The sequence below is a fragment of the Protopterus annectens genome, chromosome 7.part0, assembly GCF_019279795.1.
Source record: "Protopterus annectens isolate FY-2018-M chromosome 7.part0, PAN1.0, whole genome shotgun sequence".
In the NCBI taxonomy this organism is placed as follows: domain Eukaryota; kingdom Metazoa; phylum Chordata; order Ceratodontiformes; family Protopteridae; genus Protopterus; species Protopterus annectens.
In genome coordinates, this window is record NC_056739.1 from 187,273,581 (window position 1) to 187,288,635 (window position 15,055).

The 15,055-nt window shown below is 44.6% G+C and overlaps 1 protein-coding gene across 1 annotated transcript in view; it reads right to left on the bottom strand.

Annotated features, from left to right (window-relative positions):
• The window catches only part of IPO9 (importin 9), a 1,198,493-nt gene that overhangs the window by 119,470 nt on the left and 1,063,968 nt on the right, over nt 1-15,055 (bottom strand). Inside the window, exon 22 of the mRNA XM_044076674.1 lies at nt 12,328-12,426. Coding sequence (XP_043932609.1) covers nt 12,328-12,426 — 99 coding nt within the window. The remainder of the gene's footprint in view (nt 1-12,327; nt 12,427-15,055) is intronic.

Here is a 15,055-nt window from a genome sequence, read left to right on the forward strand (position 1 = left end):
CATTTCTTGCTTTCTCATCTGGTCCTTCACATTATATTCTTTCGTTTTTTTGGCAAGTTCAGTGGCTGCCTGATTTTTATCTACTTGTGGTTTGATTTCCATTCCTGCTTGACGCCGATATGCTTCTGCTAGCCTAAGCAGGGAAGTATCTTAGATTTATTCTCATGGTTCAAAACTTTCACTACATTTAGGTCTTGTGAGGTCAGCAGATGTGTGAAGTCCCACGACTGCAGATTTGTACATGTAATCAATTTCAAGAAGGCCCATCCTTCCTTCAGAATGGGTAATATATAATCTTGGTATGTACTGATTTTTATAAATCATTTGGTGAGCACGAAGCGTCCTCGGACCTGGCCTCTGTAAGGATGGATTAAATAACCTGGAGGTGTAGAATCCCTTGAGTAGTTACTACATCCTAAGCTACAAAGGACAGTTTGCAGAGCTAGTAAGGACAAATACATGACTTAAAATATAAATTTGGCTTTGCCTGTTACTACATTCAAGACTTCTGGTTTCTCAAGTTGCCATGAACACCTGCAGTGCGCACAAGGGAGTCATTGCCTCAACTCGGATATGTTTAACACTATCATGGTTGTTATACTGTTCCCCAAGTTCTCACAGGTCCTGTATGAGCCTTTACAGCGAAGTCTGATGCAACTGTAGCTACAGTGTACGACCTCTTGGAGGACTATACACGTCATGCCTGGCTTGGTATGCACTTGGATTGCCTAGCATCAGTGCTCCCTCTGAAAAGATATTACTGGCAGCAAACTCCCAGAAGGTGAAGGTTCTCTTTCATATTATTCATCAGGTACCACTGGACCTTTATGTACAGTTTGGCTGAGACGACAATGGGAAGATTGGCATATGTCAAGAGTGCTCTGAAGATGGACCTTGATGTCAAGCAGGTCTTTTCTGTTGCCTGCAAGAAGCTCAGATTTTTTTTGTGAAAAGGACAACCAGCATGACTAAGTAAAGCACTTTTTCTAAAAATGTCTTCCTGTGAAACGGAACATAAATGCATTTTAGACAATGGAGAGAGAGAGAGAGAGAGAGCTTGGTCAGATGTGACACTTTAGTTCAATGTCATTAACTCTTTCTCTAAATGTGCCATCATGAAGCAGTTATCCAAGTATGGAAACATCTGAATTCCCATCAAATGTGTGGGCAGAGACAGCAGCAAAGAATCTGGTAAAACCCCTGGGAGTAGTGGACATTTCAAAAGGTAAAGAAAAGAACAGGAAATGCTCAGTTCCTGTCCCAAAGTACAGTTGTGTAAGAACTTACCATAACAGTAGACTTCTTACTGATACCTGTTGTAGTATTCAAAATAGATGGGCTTATGCCACTAAAGTCCTGTCAGGCTACCAAAGGACTGACCCTCAATGACATTCTGTCCTTACTAAAGAAAGGGAGGGAGTAGTAAGTGCTTGGAGCTGACCCCCCCCCCCCCCAATGCAAAATGGGAGCTACCAGCAAAATGGTTTTCCAGGTTGAAAACTTGAGAGTGGTTCAAAAGGGGGTAAATTTTTCCAGTACACAGATGAGAACCCAAGGGGGAGGCAGTGATAATCGAGGAGGATGCAAGTGTAAGACCTCTTAAGACCTGCTTGAGCTCAATTCTGAATGTTGGAAGAGGACTAAGACTAGCTAAAATAGCATATAGGTGGGCTTTGACAGTGGAGCATGCTAAATTACCTTTCATGAGCTTACTAATGTTAGACAAGCAGAAACCTCAATTATACTAGGTCCAGATTTTTAGATTGACACTACACTGAAAATCTCTTCCATTTGGCTATGCAGGATTTTCGGGTACTGGGTCTCCTTGCCTCTTGGCAGACCTGTAGCAAGTCCTCAAAAAACTGAGGTCTGGAAGGGATCAGAATCCTATTACTCACTAGGTTAGATTTGAGGGATGACAGGTTTGGAGCAACACTGAGCCCTACTGTTGCGTGAGCAAGTCGCTGTGGGGTAGCTTGTGGTGACTTCCCGTGGCTGGAAGAGAAATAAGGGAAAAACTATGCTGCCTTGGCCCAAAGGGAGGCATCAGCAAAACGTTGGTTTCTTTTCTGGATTTTGAGTAAGATTTTTTGGAAGCAGAGGCAGTGGAGAGCAAGCATAAGGAAATTTTCCTGTCCACTAGAAAGACAAGGCATTTGTCACTTTCCTGTCTAATGGAAAGAAGAGGCATTTGTCACCTTGTCCACTGGAAAGACAAGGCATTTGTTCTCAAAACTTGGGGGTGGAGAAGTATCCTTGTGCAAAAGGTAGGGAACTGTATCTTTACATGCAAAAAAGTCTGCGGTGTACCCAATTTGTGAACTACTTCTAGGAACAACTGTGTTTAGCATCCACTTGTGAGGGTCCTCCATTGTCCTACTGACAGATCTGACAGGTCATTGCCTGGGAAGGAATGTGTATTGCTTGGAGGTCTGCCTTGATGGCCAGTTCCCAAGTTGTGAGCCAATCTGCACAGTTGGTAAGATCTTGTGCCTTCTTGATTATGTACAACATGACTACTGTGTTCGCTGTAAATAACTTTAGAGGTCCTGGTTTCCAGAGACGGAAGGCTGAATAAGGGCTCATCTCCCTTTGGTTTGTGTCTGCTGACTTGAGATTGGATTGCCAGTAGACCTGGACTTTGTGCTTTCTTGCCCATGCACCCACAGCTTTGTCAGAGACATCTATATATTGTTCTTGAGATGCACTGTGCACCCTGAGGGGGCAAAGTACAGTTGTGTACACTTACCATAAATGTAGATGTTAGAGTGTCTTCACTGTTGCAGTCATCACTGTAGGGTTCTTCCTGCCGGCAGGCAGTCCTCGGTCGGCCAGAATCCCAAAGTCTGGGTCCGGCGTCGGCTGTTCAGTCATGCTCCCTGACGTCAGAGTGCTAGGAGTACAAAGCTGTCAGCAGACGCCATGTTCTCCAGTTTTTCTTGCCCCAGATGTCAGGTGCCCAAAAGTGAAGGCTAATAGTAAAAAAAAAATGTAACATACAACAAACCCCATACCCTGTAGCAAATACACCTCAGAAGGGTGAAGTAGGAAACCACACTAATGAAAGTATAAGAGGGGACAGGAGGGAGGGTAACCCAGACTGCAACAGTGACACTCGAACATCTACATTTATGGTAAGTGTACACAACTGTAGTATGTTCATCGTGTTTCACTGTTGCAGTCATCACTGCAGGGTTAAATCTCAAAGCTGAGGTAAAGGGTGGTGGTTATAGAGTAGAAGGGGAGGCTAGAAGGCCCTGTAAGACTGCAGAAGCAAATCCTGCCCTAGACTTAGAGTAAAGAGGGAGATTATAGTGCTTAGAGAAAGTAAGCACTGAACTCAAGTTACAGCTTCCAAAATATCCGTGGTAGGTACTCCTCAGAGAAAGGCAGCTGAAGTAGCAGCAGCTCTGGTAGAGCGAGTCCTAATTTTTCCTGGGATTTGCTTTCCATGATGAGAGTAACAAAATCTGATTCCATGAGCAATCCATTTTGAAATGGTCTGTTTTGAAATAGCTTTGCCTTGGGAATTTGTTGCATAAGAAACAAACAATTGCTCTGTTTTCCTGATATCCTTGGTTCTGCCCAGGTAAAAACGAAGTTGTCTGTACATCCAAGGAATGCAAGATTCCTTCCCCCTTATTTTGTGGATTATTGAAAACAGTTGGCAGGTGAATAGTTTGATTTAAAGCCACTTTGGAAACCACTTTAGGCATGAAAGTAGGATTGGTCCTTAAAGGCACCCTATCTTGGTGAAAAATAATATAAGGTTCCACAGCCATGAGTGCTTGTAACTCCGAGACTCTCCTGGCTGAAGTCAAAGCCAGTAGGATAGCTGTTTTCCATGATAAATACTTAATATCACATGTGGCAGCAGGCTCAAAAGGAGGCAGAGTGAGTTTTTACAGAACACAGTTGAGGTCCCAGGCAGGTATGGGTGGTGTCCTAGGGGGCCTTAAATTCTTTGCTCCTCTGAGATATTGTTTCAGAAGTGGATGCGAAAAGATTGGAGGATCTGTATTGTAATGTGCAGAGATAGCGGAGGCATGTATTTTTATGGAGGAGAAGGATAAACACTTATGTAGCAGGTCTGTCAGGTAAAGTAAAATCAGTGGGATATTAGGAATGAGAGAATCCAAATCCTGAGCATGCATCCAGGTGCAAAATCTCTTCCATTTACTGCATAAAGGTTTTCTAGTGCTAGGCCGTCTGGCTTCTAAGATGACATCCATGAGCTGTTTGGGAAGGAAAGGATTAATCATAGACCCTGAATTCGCTAGGCTGAGAGTTTTGACATGAGAGTGCAGAACCTGGCCCTGGTGTTGGGACAAAAGATTTGGAATCTGAGGTAAAATCCAAGGAGGCTCCTGGGATAGATTCATCAGTGCTGAGTACCAAAACTGACTAGGCTAATTTGGTGCCAGTAAAATCATCATCTTGGGCTTGTCCTGCTTGATCTTTACTAACACCTGCGGAAGAAGAGGTAGTGGCGGAAAGGCATACCCAGAGAGGTTTCTCCAACTGAATGATAGTGCATCCACTTTCCATGCTAGCTTGTGAAATGTTCTTGTGCAAAAAATCTAACTGGTGGTTGAGGGGGGATGCAAAAAGATCTATGTCCGGGCAGCCCCAGGCTTCTGTAATCATCTTGAATATTTGGGTGTCTAGCATCCACTCGTGTGGGTCTGACAGGTTCCTGCTCAGACTGTCTGCCAGAATATTTTGTTTTCCTGGCAGAAACTGAGCTTGTAGATCCACTTTGCAAGCTAGAGCTGTGTTCCATAGAGTCATGGCTAGTCTGCAAAGGGGGTAGAGGAGTGTGAACCCCCTTGCTTATGTACCACATAACTGTGGTGTTGTCTGTCCGTATCAGTAGTCGTCCTGGTTGTAGGAGATCCCTGAAAGCCAAGAGGGCATTCTGTACAGCTAACATCTCTTTTAAATTGATATGTAGGTGCTTCTGATCCTCTGTCCAAAAACCTTGCAGACCTTTTCCCTGCAAGTGGGCTCCCCATGCGTAATCCGAGGTGTCCGTGGTTAACACTTGGCTGGAGGCAGACTGAAGGCTTTCCCTTTGTTGTGAAGGCATGCCATGGTCCACACCAATGGAATTCCTTTTGTAGGCAAGGCAAGACAGCAATCTGTGTGTCTAGACTGTGGCAATGCTGGGACCATACACTTTTTAGGTACCATTGTATTTTTCCCATATGTAGTCTTGCATTTGGTATGAGAAGGATGCAGGAGGCCATGTAACCCAAAGCCTGCAGGAATTTCCTTGCAGTTAGCCGAGTTATTAACGCCAAGGTTTTCAAAGTTGAAGCCAGCTGCTGCTGTTTTTCGGATGTCAGGAATGCCATCTAGGTTGTTGTGTTTAGAAGAGCACCCAGAAAGGTTATCTGTTGTGTGGGTGTCAAATTTAACTTTTTTATGCTCACAGTGAATCCCATGTACTTGAGTAGATGTTGAACAAATTCCAGGTGCTGGAGTAAGACATCCTTGCTGTCCACTTGAATAAGGCAGTCGTCCAGATAAGGGTAAATTTGAATTCCCTTGAGTCTGCAATAAGCTGCTACTGGTGCCAGGCACTTGGTGAAGACCCTGGGCGCAGTAGACAAACCAAAGGGCAGCGCAGAGAACTGGTAATGTTTCGAGCCGGCCTTGAACCTGAGGTATGTTCTGCACTCCTGTCTGATAGGGATGTGTAGGTAAGCCCCCTTTAAATCCATTGTCACCATCCATGCATTTTTGCTCAACATTGGCAGGAGCTGTTGCAGAATAAGCATCTTGAACTTTGGTATCTCCAGGAAAGTGTTTAAGACTGAGAGATCCAGGATGGGTCTCCATAAATTTTGCTTTCTGGAACTAGGAAGAGCCTGGAGTGGAAGCCTTGCCCAGTCTGTGATTTGGAACCAGTTCTACGGCCCTCATAGCCATGAGGGATCCCACCTGGTTTAATGCCTCTGCGCATTGGTGTTTTGGTAGGTCTGGCCATACCTTGGCAAGGTATGAAAGTGGAATTTGTAACCTCTTGAAACTACATCCAGAACCCACTTGTCTTGGGTTATGGAAGTCCAATTTTGTTGAAAAAGAGTTTTCCTCCTAGAGGGACTTCCAAGAGAGAAGCTCCTGGAGTCATGCAGGGGGTGTCATTGAGCCTGTTTTCTATAACACTGAGGTCTGTCCTCTCCACCCCTGGGGGTGGAAACACTCCACTGTCTAGGTCTGTAAGAGGTCTGTGCTTGGGCCCTCCCTCTGGAGCGCCTAGATCTACCCCTTTGAGGCCTGTCCGAGCTGGGAAAGGACCAATTTTTAGTTGGTCAATTTCTGCTAAATCTTGGGGGCTGAACTTGTACGAAATCCTTAACCGTTTGCATGGATTTTGTCTTATCCTCCATTTTCTTTATCACCTCTTCAGCCTTACACCCAAACAAAACATTATGCTGAACAGGAGCATCCAGTAACTTTGCTTTCACTTGATCAAGTAAGTTTTGTTCCTTTAACCAAGCATGCTTTCTAATGCCTGTGCCAGAGGCAGCCGCCCTCTGCAAGAAGCCTCCAAGGCATCAACACCAGTGTAAACCATGCTTCCCTTGTTCAGTGGCATGCATCAAATCGTGTAATTCCTTATTATCTGCACCTGCAGTAATGGTATCCAGTTTTTGTTTCATAACACAGTAGAAATTGATGATATTTAGCATATGAAATTGACAATTTAAAGCCCTAATAGGTAAGTAGCAGAAGTGTACACTTTTTTGCCCCATCTCTCCAAAGCTCTGGAATCCTTATCTGTCGGAATAGGGTTTTTAGCAGAAGCGGCCTTAACCCCCTTAAGACCCCGAGAAATGGTTTCTGGATCAGCAGTATGATTTTTGTAAAGGAACTGGTGGGAGTCAGGGACCCTGTAATATCTGTCGGGCTTAGCAGGGGCTGGAGGAAAGGAGTCAGGAGTTAAATTAGCCTCAGAAAAGGCATCATCCACAATATCCAAAATAGGAGATATAGCCAGGGGTCTATGTTGGGGAAGAATAAAATCCCTAAGCCTTCTCTTAGATTCCGAGTACTCCTGTCCTTCCCAGTGAAAATGTTCCCTCATGTCATGTAGTTTCCCCAAAAGAAAAATCCTCAGGGGGAGAAGCTGATGGAATGGATTCCTCAGCATCAGAATCCTCATGAGGAGGGAAAGTATATTCCTGTTCAGAGGAAGACACTTAAGAAATAGATGCCTGATCAGAAGATTCATAATCCAATTCTTGCCTTGGCCTTTTGTCTGGAGGGGGATGTGAACCCCTAATCATGGTTAGTAAGTCCTCTGCCATTTTAAGTAACTGTTTCTGAGATTTGGGTCCCGGATCAGAAGAGGCCTGGGCTGGTGTCTTAGATTTAGAAGGAGTCTTTGCCTTTATCAGAAGCTGTGTAGGCCTGAAACCCCCCTCGGAAGCCGCTACCTGCACAGCGGCTCCAGTCCCAGAGGGGGCATTGTCCGAAGGTCCAGCAGCTGGAGTGCTCAAAGGCCTAGTCAGCTCCTCGTGGGAGTCCGTTTCGGCAATCGGTTCTGAAACGGCCGACAGGGGCTGCAAAAGCACCTCACTGACGACGGCCGAACCTGTAGCTGGCTCTGCTTGTAAAACGTAGTCTGATTTGGACCTTGGAGGCCTGTTCTTATCCTTGCGTCGTTTGTGAACTCCGGTAGTCGAAAGCGTGTCAGACCACATTTTATAATTAAATCGCCTGCCAAAGTAGTGAAAAGCAAAATCGTACCTGCTCTTAATCGTACGTTGGTTAAATCTAGCACAAAAACGACAAGCTACGTCGTGGTCAGGGCCTAAACAAGGAATACAGTAAGAATGGAAATCCTTATGAGGTATTTGCTTCCCACAAGAAATGCAATTATTAATTTTCTGACATCGGACTGGAGCAAGAAAAAAGTATCCCCAACGGGGTACTTAGCTTTGAGAAGAAGTAAGTCTTCGGACTGAAGCCCGGAAAAATATCAGGAGTCAGCCGACTGGCACTTGCGAACTGTTTTCACCGCACGGCAAGAAAGACTGGAGAACATGGCGTTGGCTGACAGCTTTGTACTCCTAGCTCTCCGACGTCAGGGAGCATTTCTCAACAGCCGATGCCGGACCCAGACTTTGGGATTCTGGCCGACCGAGAACTGCCTGCCGGCAGGAAGAACCCTACAGTGATGACGGCAACAGTGAAACACGAACATCCCTGGGTTGCCGTTCACCTGTGACATTCAGCAAAGAATTTCTCTCTTCACACATGAAATAAACAAGATCCGTCACTCCAGGGGATGAGAATGTTGAGACTATACATTTTTCAGTTACCACTGGATCTTTCCCATATGCAGCTTGAATAATGGTAATATTGGAATCCTTGCCATCATGCAGTCTAGTGCTCTGCGAATCTCCCTTGCTGAGCATACTTAGAGGTGAGAGGGATTAAAATAGGCTGTGGCACACTGCACTTTCTCCTGTTGTAATAAAGCCTGCATGTTTTGATGTCTAGCCTGCAACCCAAGAAATCTAGGCACTAAGTGGGCTGTATTGAAAATTTAGAAACTGACAGTGAAACCCAGTCGGAGTGGTAAAGGTGAACCTGAAATACAAGTCTGAGGTGATGGTGCTTTAGTTAGCAAATTGTGTAGGTATGGGAATATCTATACTGTGTCCTGCAAAAAGCTATTACCGGAAGTACGTACTTTGTGAAAACTCTGGAAGCAGTAGAAAGCTTGAAGGTCAAAGTAAAAAAAAATAAAAGTGTTAAGAACCAACAGAAAATATCAAATTTCCTGCAGGACAGATGTATGGGATTAAGTATGGACCCATCCCTTCCAGTCCAGAGACACTAGGAAACCTGGGGAAAGGAAGAAGGGGCTGGAGAGAGCATTTTGGGTACTTTGAGGAAGGTGATGAGCTGGAAAGATCCAGGATGGGTCTCCACTGTAGTCCTTTGTTGGGTACAAGGAACAGCCTGGAATATAATACACTTCCTACAAACTGAGGGGGGGGGGGGGGGGAACTGACTCCATTGTGACTCAGAAAAGTAATTCCTGGACAATGGGTAGAAAAAAAGGTGTAAATGGAAGTGGGTGGGAATTCCTTCCAGGGCATTCTGTAGCCTTGCTGAACAACACTGTGTACCCACTTGTCTGTAGGGATCATTTCTTAGTTTGCAACAGACGAGGTGAGCCTTTTAGAGAGGGGAAGGGTGGGTCCGAGGAGGTGGGGGCATTACAGAGGATAGTCGCACTGACTTATCTGTGCTGGGAAGCCTCCCAGTCCTGGAGTCCCCTTCAGGTTTGTCTTTAAATCTTTTTCTAGGTGCTTTCTTGTGTTTCAGAGAAGGCCTAGGCTCTCTGGAGATAAAAGAGGTGAACTTGGCAGGGTAGCTTTTCTCGTTCCAGGGCACAGAGGAGTAGAATTTGTCTACAGTCCTTCCTCTTGTATGGCCTTCAAAGGCAGAGAATGTAGCCATACATCTCTTAATTGACCCAGTAGCAGCTGCTCTAGAAGAAGCTTCTACAGAATCATAGCTGCATTTAATACTATGCCTAACCACCAACATAGCCTGTTTTACATCTGACCCTCCATGTCAGCAACAGCCTTACACAGACTATCAAGAATAGACAAAAGATATTCGGTCATGACAGACTGATAATTAAAGGAACTGAAGGCAGAGGAAGCAGAGACCCCCCCCCCCCACACCTGTCCATGGCTTTACTGTCCTTAGTAGAGGCAAGGGTATTAGCACAAGGCAGGAACTTAGATGGCTTGTCTAATGCTAGATAAACAGCTGAAAGATCAGCTACATTGTTCTTGAAAAGAAATTTAAGCTCATCTGAAGCTTTATAGAATCTATCACACCACTTAGGGGCTGGTGGCTGACAGTCTGCAGCACAGGATGTAAATGTGAAAGCATCAACGAACACCTCAAGCATTGGAGGGACAGGAGCTAAAGTTCCCCCTTCTAAAAGATTATAGCATCTCTTCTGAATGTTGGAGACTTGCTTAGAATCCCACTCAAAATGTTCCATCACACTCAATAGTTTGCCTGAATGATATCTCTTCCAAAGGGGACTTAAGGGAGAAGGAGTCAACTGGGGGCACCTTGTTCAGTTGAATTTGTGAAGTGCATGCTAGGGAATGATTAAAATCTGAAGCCCCATCCTTATAGGAAGACTCCAAAGTACCCCTCTGATGAGTGGAAGGAGGAGCAGAAAATGAAGGTGGCTTGAGCCCCATAATGGCCTTGGATAGGCCCAGAGAGAAGTCCATTCACTCCTTCTCCCTTGAAGTCTGTGCGGAGAGAACAGTTAGTCTTTTGCCTTTTTTTTAGTTGTGACATTCAGTTAGACTAAACGCAGAGGGTCCAACCTCCGATATACCGAAATAAGAGATCCCGGTACTTCTCCCCTTACTAAGATCTCAGGGATACTTTCTGTACCTTCCAAGGTAATGGCAATATGGCTCCCCTTTCTCCAGTCTGTCTGCAGCAGTAGTCACCTCAGTTGTGTGATTCTTGGACACCATAACTCCATCCAGCAGGGTTGTGGTAAACAGCATCAGAGGGATGGCTGTACTATGGGTACTGCAACCTCAGTAGGCAAGTCTGAATCTGAATGGGCAGGCTGAACTTCAGGCCTAGGCCTCAAAGAGTTTTTTCCCTTTGAAACAGATGGTATATGTCAGGTGTGGATGGATCTGCCATCTTGACTTGAGCTAATTGCTTAAGTCAATGAGTCTCTAGGAAAGTATTTAAAGACAAATGCAAACAAAGTACTTGGTATGAAGGACTGGTAGATGGAACACGATTTGCAATTGTGCTCCACGTCCAAGCAAAAAAGCACAGAGAATGGAGGCCTTTTGTAGGGTATCTGCCTATGGCGCTTACACTTTCCCCACCTAGATGACATCTAATACAATTACCGAATAGAGTACAGAAACACATGCAAATGTTTCCCCAAATGGGCACTTACCTGAATTAGTGAAAAACTATGGTACAAATGACCATACACAGGTGGCTGTGAGACAGGCAGGGGATTTATGCTCGTATGTCTGGTTATGTACCCCTATGCTTACAGACTGAGGCTGTATGTCAGATGTACAGTTTATGAATGTTTTAGGCTTTGGTACCAAAGCCAGATGTCAGTGGCAAAAATCTATTTGGAATATTGCAACAGCAATTTCAAGTCAGAACATTCTGTATTCCTTGCAAACAAGGATACAATGGTTGGTGTACAAGTCTAAAGTGATTAGGACTGCATCTGTAGCAAGGATGGAAGGAAGGGCTGCAGTGTTAACATGGGAAAAAATGCATAGTTTGGACAGGTATAGAATGGGTTATCCAAGGTCGCTGTTCCTGGCTACCAAAGAGTCTCCCAAACAGAACCTTGTTCCCTGGGGTAGAAGATGGTCAACAAAACAAAGTTTTCATACAGTCGAAGACTCTGATATAAACCTCTTCTGTAACATCAACTGAAAAGTTTGGACGGGCAGGTAAAACTCGCAGAAGATACCACTGTTCTGGAACAAACTCTCCATCCACATAAAACAAAGTTCATCCTGTCTATATTCAAGCACAACTTGGATTCATGGATGGGAAATGGAAAATTTACCCTAGGACTGTCCCTGTACTAAAGGACAGAGTCAGCTCCTAGAGGCTTTATCACATGCACGGCTCCCCTCAAATGTTATAATGCCAGTTATTGTCAGTAGGGGTAATAAACAATCAACCATGGGATGGGAAAGGCCAATCTCTAACCAAATAGGATAGGCTAATTCAAACACAAAAAAGGGAAACTGCTAGGCTTATAATGGCTCACAAAGGCAGCTAGTCTACTACCTACCTATGACAGCTTGCTACAGAGACCTCTTTTATATCAGATACTGGTCCAGAATAAAATAAAGAATGCTTAGAATGAAAATGGTCTATTTCAAATCAGTGCATTAATGCTAGGTCTTCTACACTATTCACAAGTTTTTTACCAAGTCTATTGACCACACAGCTTCTCCTACTATGAAGCCTGATCAGTTTTATCATAGTATTAATGTAGATTAGCCATCTTAAGGTTACAAACTAAAAAAAAATTAGCTTCCCAAAATATAAAACCAAAATGTGTAGATATTTTTCCTGCATCAATAGCACGTTGCTTTTCAAGCACCTGTAAAATGAAGCAAGAGAAATCATGCAATCTAGAATCAAAACATTTCATTGCTCACCATGAAAGCAAACTCCAACAGCATCACGTCATTCTACGGTTAATGGATCTGAAAAAGCTACCCATACAGAAATTAGTGAAAGATGAACAAAGTTTCTCACCATATTTATTTGCAGAAAGCAAATCAGATAAAATCTGCCCCGGTAAACTTTCATCTTCCTCCTCATCATCCTCTTCATCCCACATATCATTGGAGTCATCTACACAAAACATTAAAACAGTAAATGTTAAAGTGGTTTTTCATTTTAGTGACATTTTAGTTAGATGCTCACTGTCCTAGGTTACAGAATAAACAAAGTTTTAACAGGCTTCCTTTACTGTGTCCTCCAAGTTAAATTACCAGATTGGGGAGGAGTAATACTATCTTAAGAACCCTGCAATCTCCAATTACAAGTCTTAGCTTTGTTTACATTTAATGGCAGTATGCTAGGATAGATTTTTATTTGTATTTAATTGTTAGGGTACATTCAAAAGGTAACTACCCAGTCCCAAACAAAAGTTTTCTGGTGTAATAGTTCTCATCATAATCATAGGATCTTTGAATTTAGGACCACAGCAGCAGCATATTCAGTAAAATGGTGTTTAGCCTCAAGTGATGTATGTTAGCTGGCCAGATTTGAACAGTACAGATGCTCTCAGAGAACATCAGCTGTAAAAAAAGAACTTAACAGTTAGTTATGTACTCACCATAACATTAGATGTATGTAGTCCATCTCGCCTCACATTCTTCACTTGTGGGTTCGGAGCCGAATGTCGTCTCCGACACGGCCTATTTACTAGCTCAAAAGTCTTTGATTGGCTGGGTTAAGATGGTATCCCACAATACACTGCTCCACATCACCAGATCTAGTTTGCTGCCAACTGAAGTATCGTATCCATAGCCCAAACACGCACACACACACACATAACGAGGTCCAACAAATTATCCAAAGGGACTAACATCAGCAGTACAAGGAGATTCTCCAAATCCTTCAGGCGTGGGGGACGGTAATGAAGAATGTGAGGCGAGATGGACTACATACATCTAACGTTATGGTGAGTACATAACTAACTGATGTTATGTAGTCCTATCTCACCTACATTCTTCACTTGTGGGACAGTGTCCCTAGCACCTACATCCTGGGTGGCGCAATGGAAAATACTCCTGAGCACTGTGGAGCCAAAAGATGATCTGCCCCTGGACACCACATCCAATTTGTAATGGAAAACAAACGTGTGAGGAGAAGCCCATGTTGCAGCCGCACAAATATCATCCAGCAATAACCTAGCCTGAAAAGCTGTGGAAGTGGAAACTGCTCTGGTAGAGTGTGCTCTGACTGGAAAGGGCAGGCTCTTTCCTCCTGCCTGATGAATAAAGGAGACGCAACCAGCTATCCACCTAGAAATGGTAACTTTGGAAACTGCAGACCCAAGTGATTCTCTGAAAACGAAACGAAGAGCTGGTCTGACTTCCGCCAATCTTTAGTCCTGTGTAGATAAAAGCGTAGCTGCCCAAGAACATCCAACAGACGAAACTGGGGAAGAATACTGGCAGCTCAATGGACTGATTAATATTAGATAAGGAAGCCACTCTGGGAAGAAAGGACGGATTTGGTCCAAGAGAGAAGGACGGATTTGGTCCAAGAGAGACTATCTTTATGGAATATCAAATATGGAGGTTTGACTATGAGGGCCTGCAGTTCTGATACTCGTCTAGCTGATGTGATAGCTATCAAAAAGGCAGATTTCCATGTAAGAAATTTTAAATCGCAGGAAGCCGTGGGCTCAAAAGGTGGGAGAGTGAGAGCCTGCAGAACAAAAATGAGGTCCCAGGGCATAACAGGTTGAGATACAGGGGGATGAAAGAGTGCCTTTCAGGAACGCTTTACACAGCCTGTGCGCCATTCAACTAGGTTCATAAGCCACATGATAATTTGAAATAGCCGCCAGCTGAACTTTGATGGTGGCTGAGGCAGACCCTTGGTAGAATAAATGAGACAAATTCCAAAACAGAATCAATGGGGGCTGTGTAGGGGTCAACACCTCTGGAATGGGCCCATATCGAAAACCTTTAACACTTGCTAGAGTAGATCTTCCTAGTGGACGGTTTATGAGACCACGAAAGAACAGACTACATCTGGAGAAAAATCGTGACACCTGACTATGGATGGAAGTGGAGCAGCCAGGCTGTCGGCGGCTCTCCAGGGAGGAGTGGAGCTGTCCAGACATGTGTCAGCAAGTCTGGACGGGAATCCAGATTCCAAGGAGCATCCACGATGTAAGGTTGAAGGAAGGGGAACCATACTTGTCCAGGCCAGTGTGGTGCGATCAGAATTAATCTGCTTCCCAGGGATAGCGCTTTCTGAATCACCTGGAGATAAGGGGAAACAGAGGGAAAGCATACAGCAGACCCAAGGGCCAATTGTGCGCAAGAGCGTCCCTTGGAGATTCCCCCGGTGGGGGGAATGAGCGAGAAGTAGCTGCTGCACTTCACATTGAGGGGACTGGCAAACAGGTCGCAGCAAGGCTGACCCCATTTGCTGAATATGCTGTCCGCCACTCGGCAGTTCAGGGACCACTCGTAAGGCATGAGGATCGCCCTGGTTAGCCTGTCTGCAATCACACTGGCCTTCCCCGGGATGTGCATTGCCACCAAGGCCTGTTGGGAAGCTATCGCCCAATTCCACACTCTCATGGCCTCCCTGCATAGGGGATACGATCTGGTTCCTCCTTGCTTGTTCAGATACCACACTACTGACATGCTGTCCGAGTGTATCGCAATAGTCCCTAGAGGGAGGACATCCTGAAGTGCCTGCAACACTAAGAGCACTGCCCTCATCTCCAGGACAT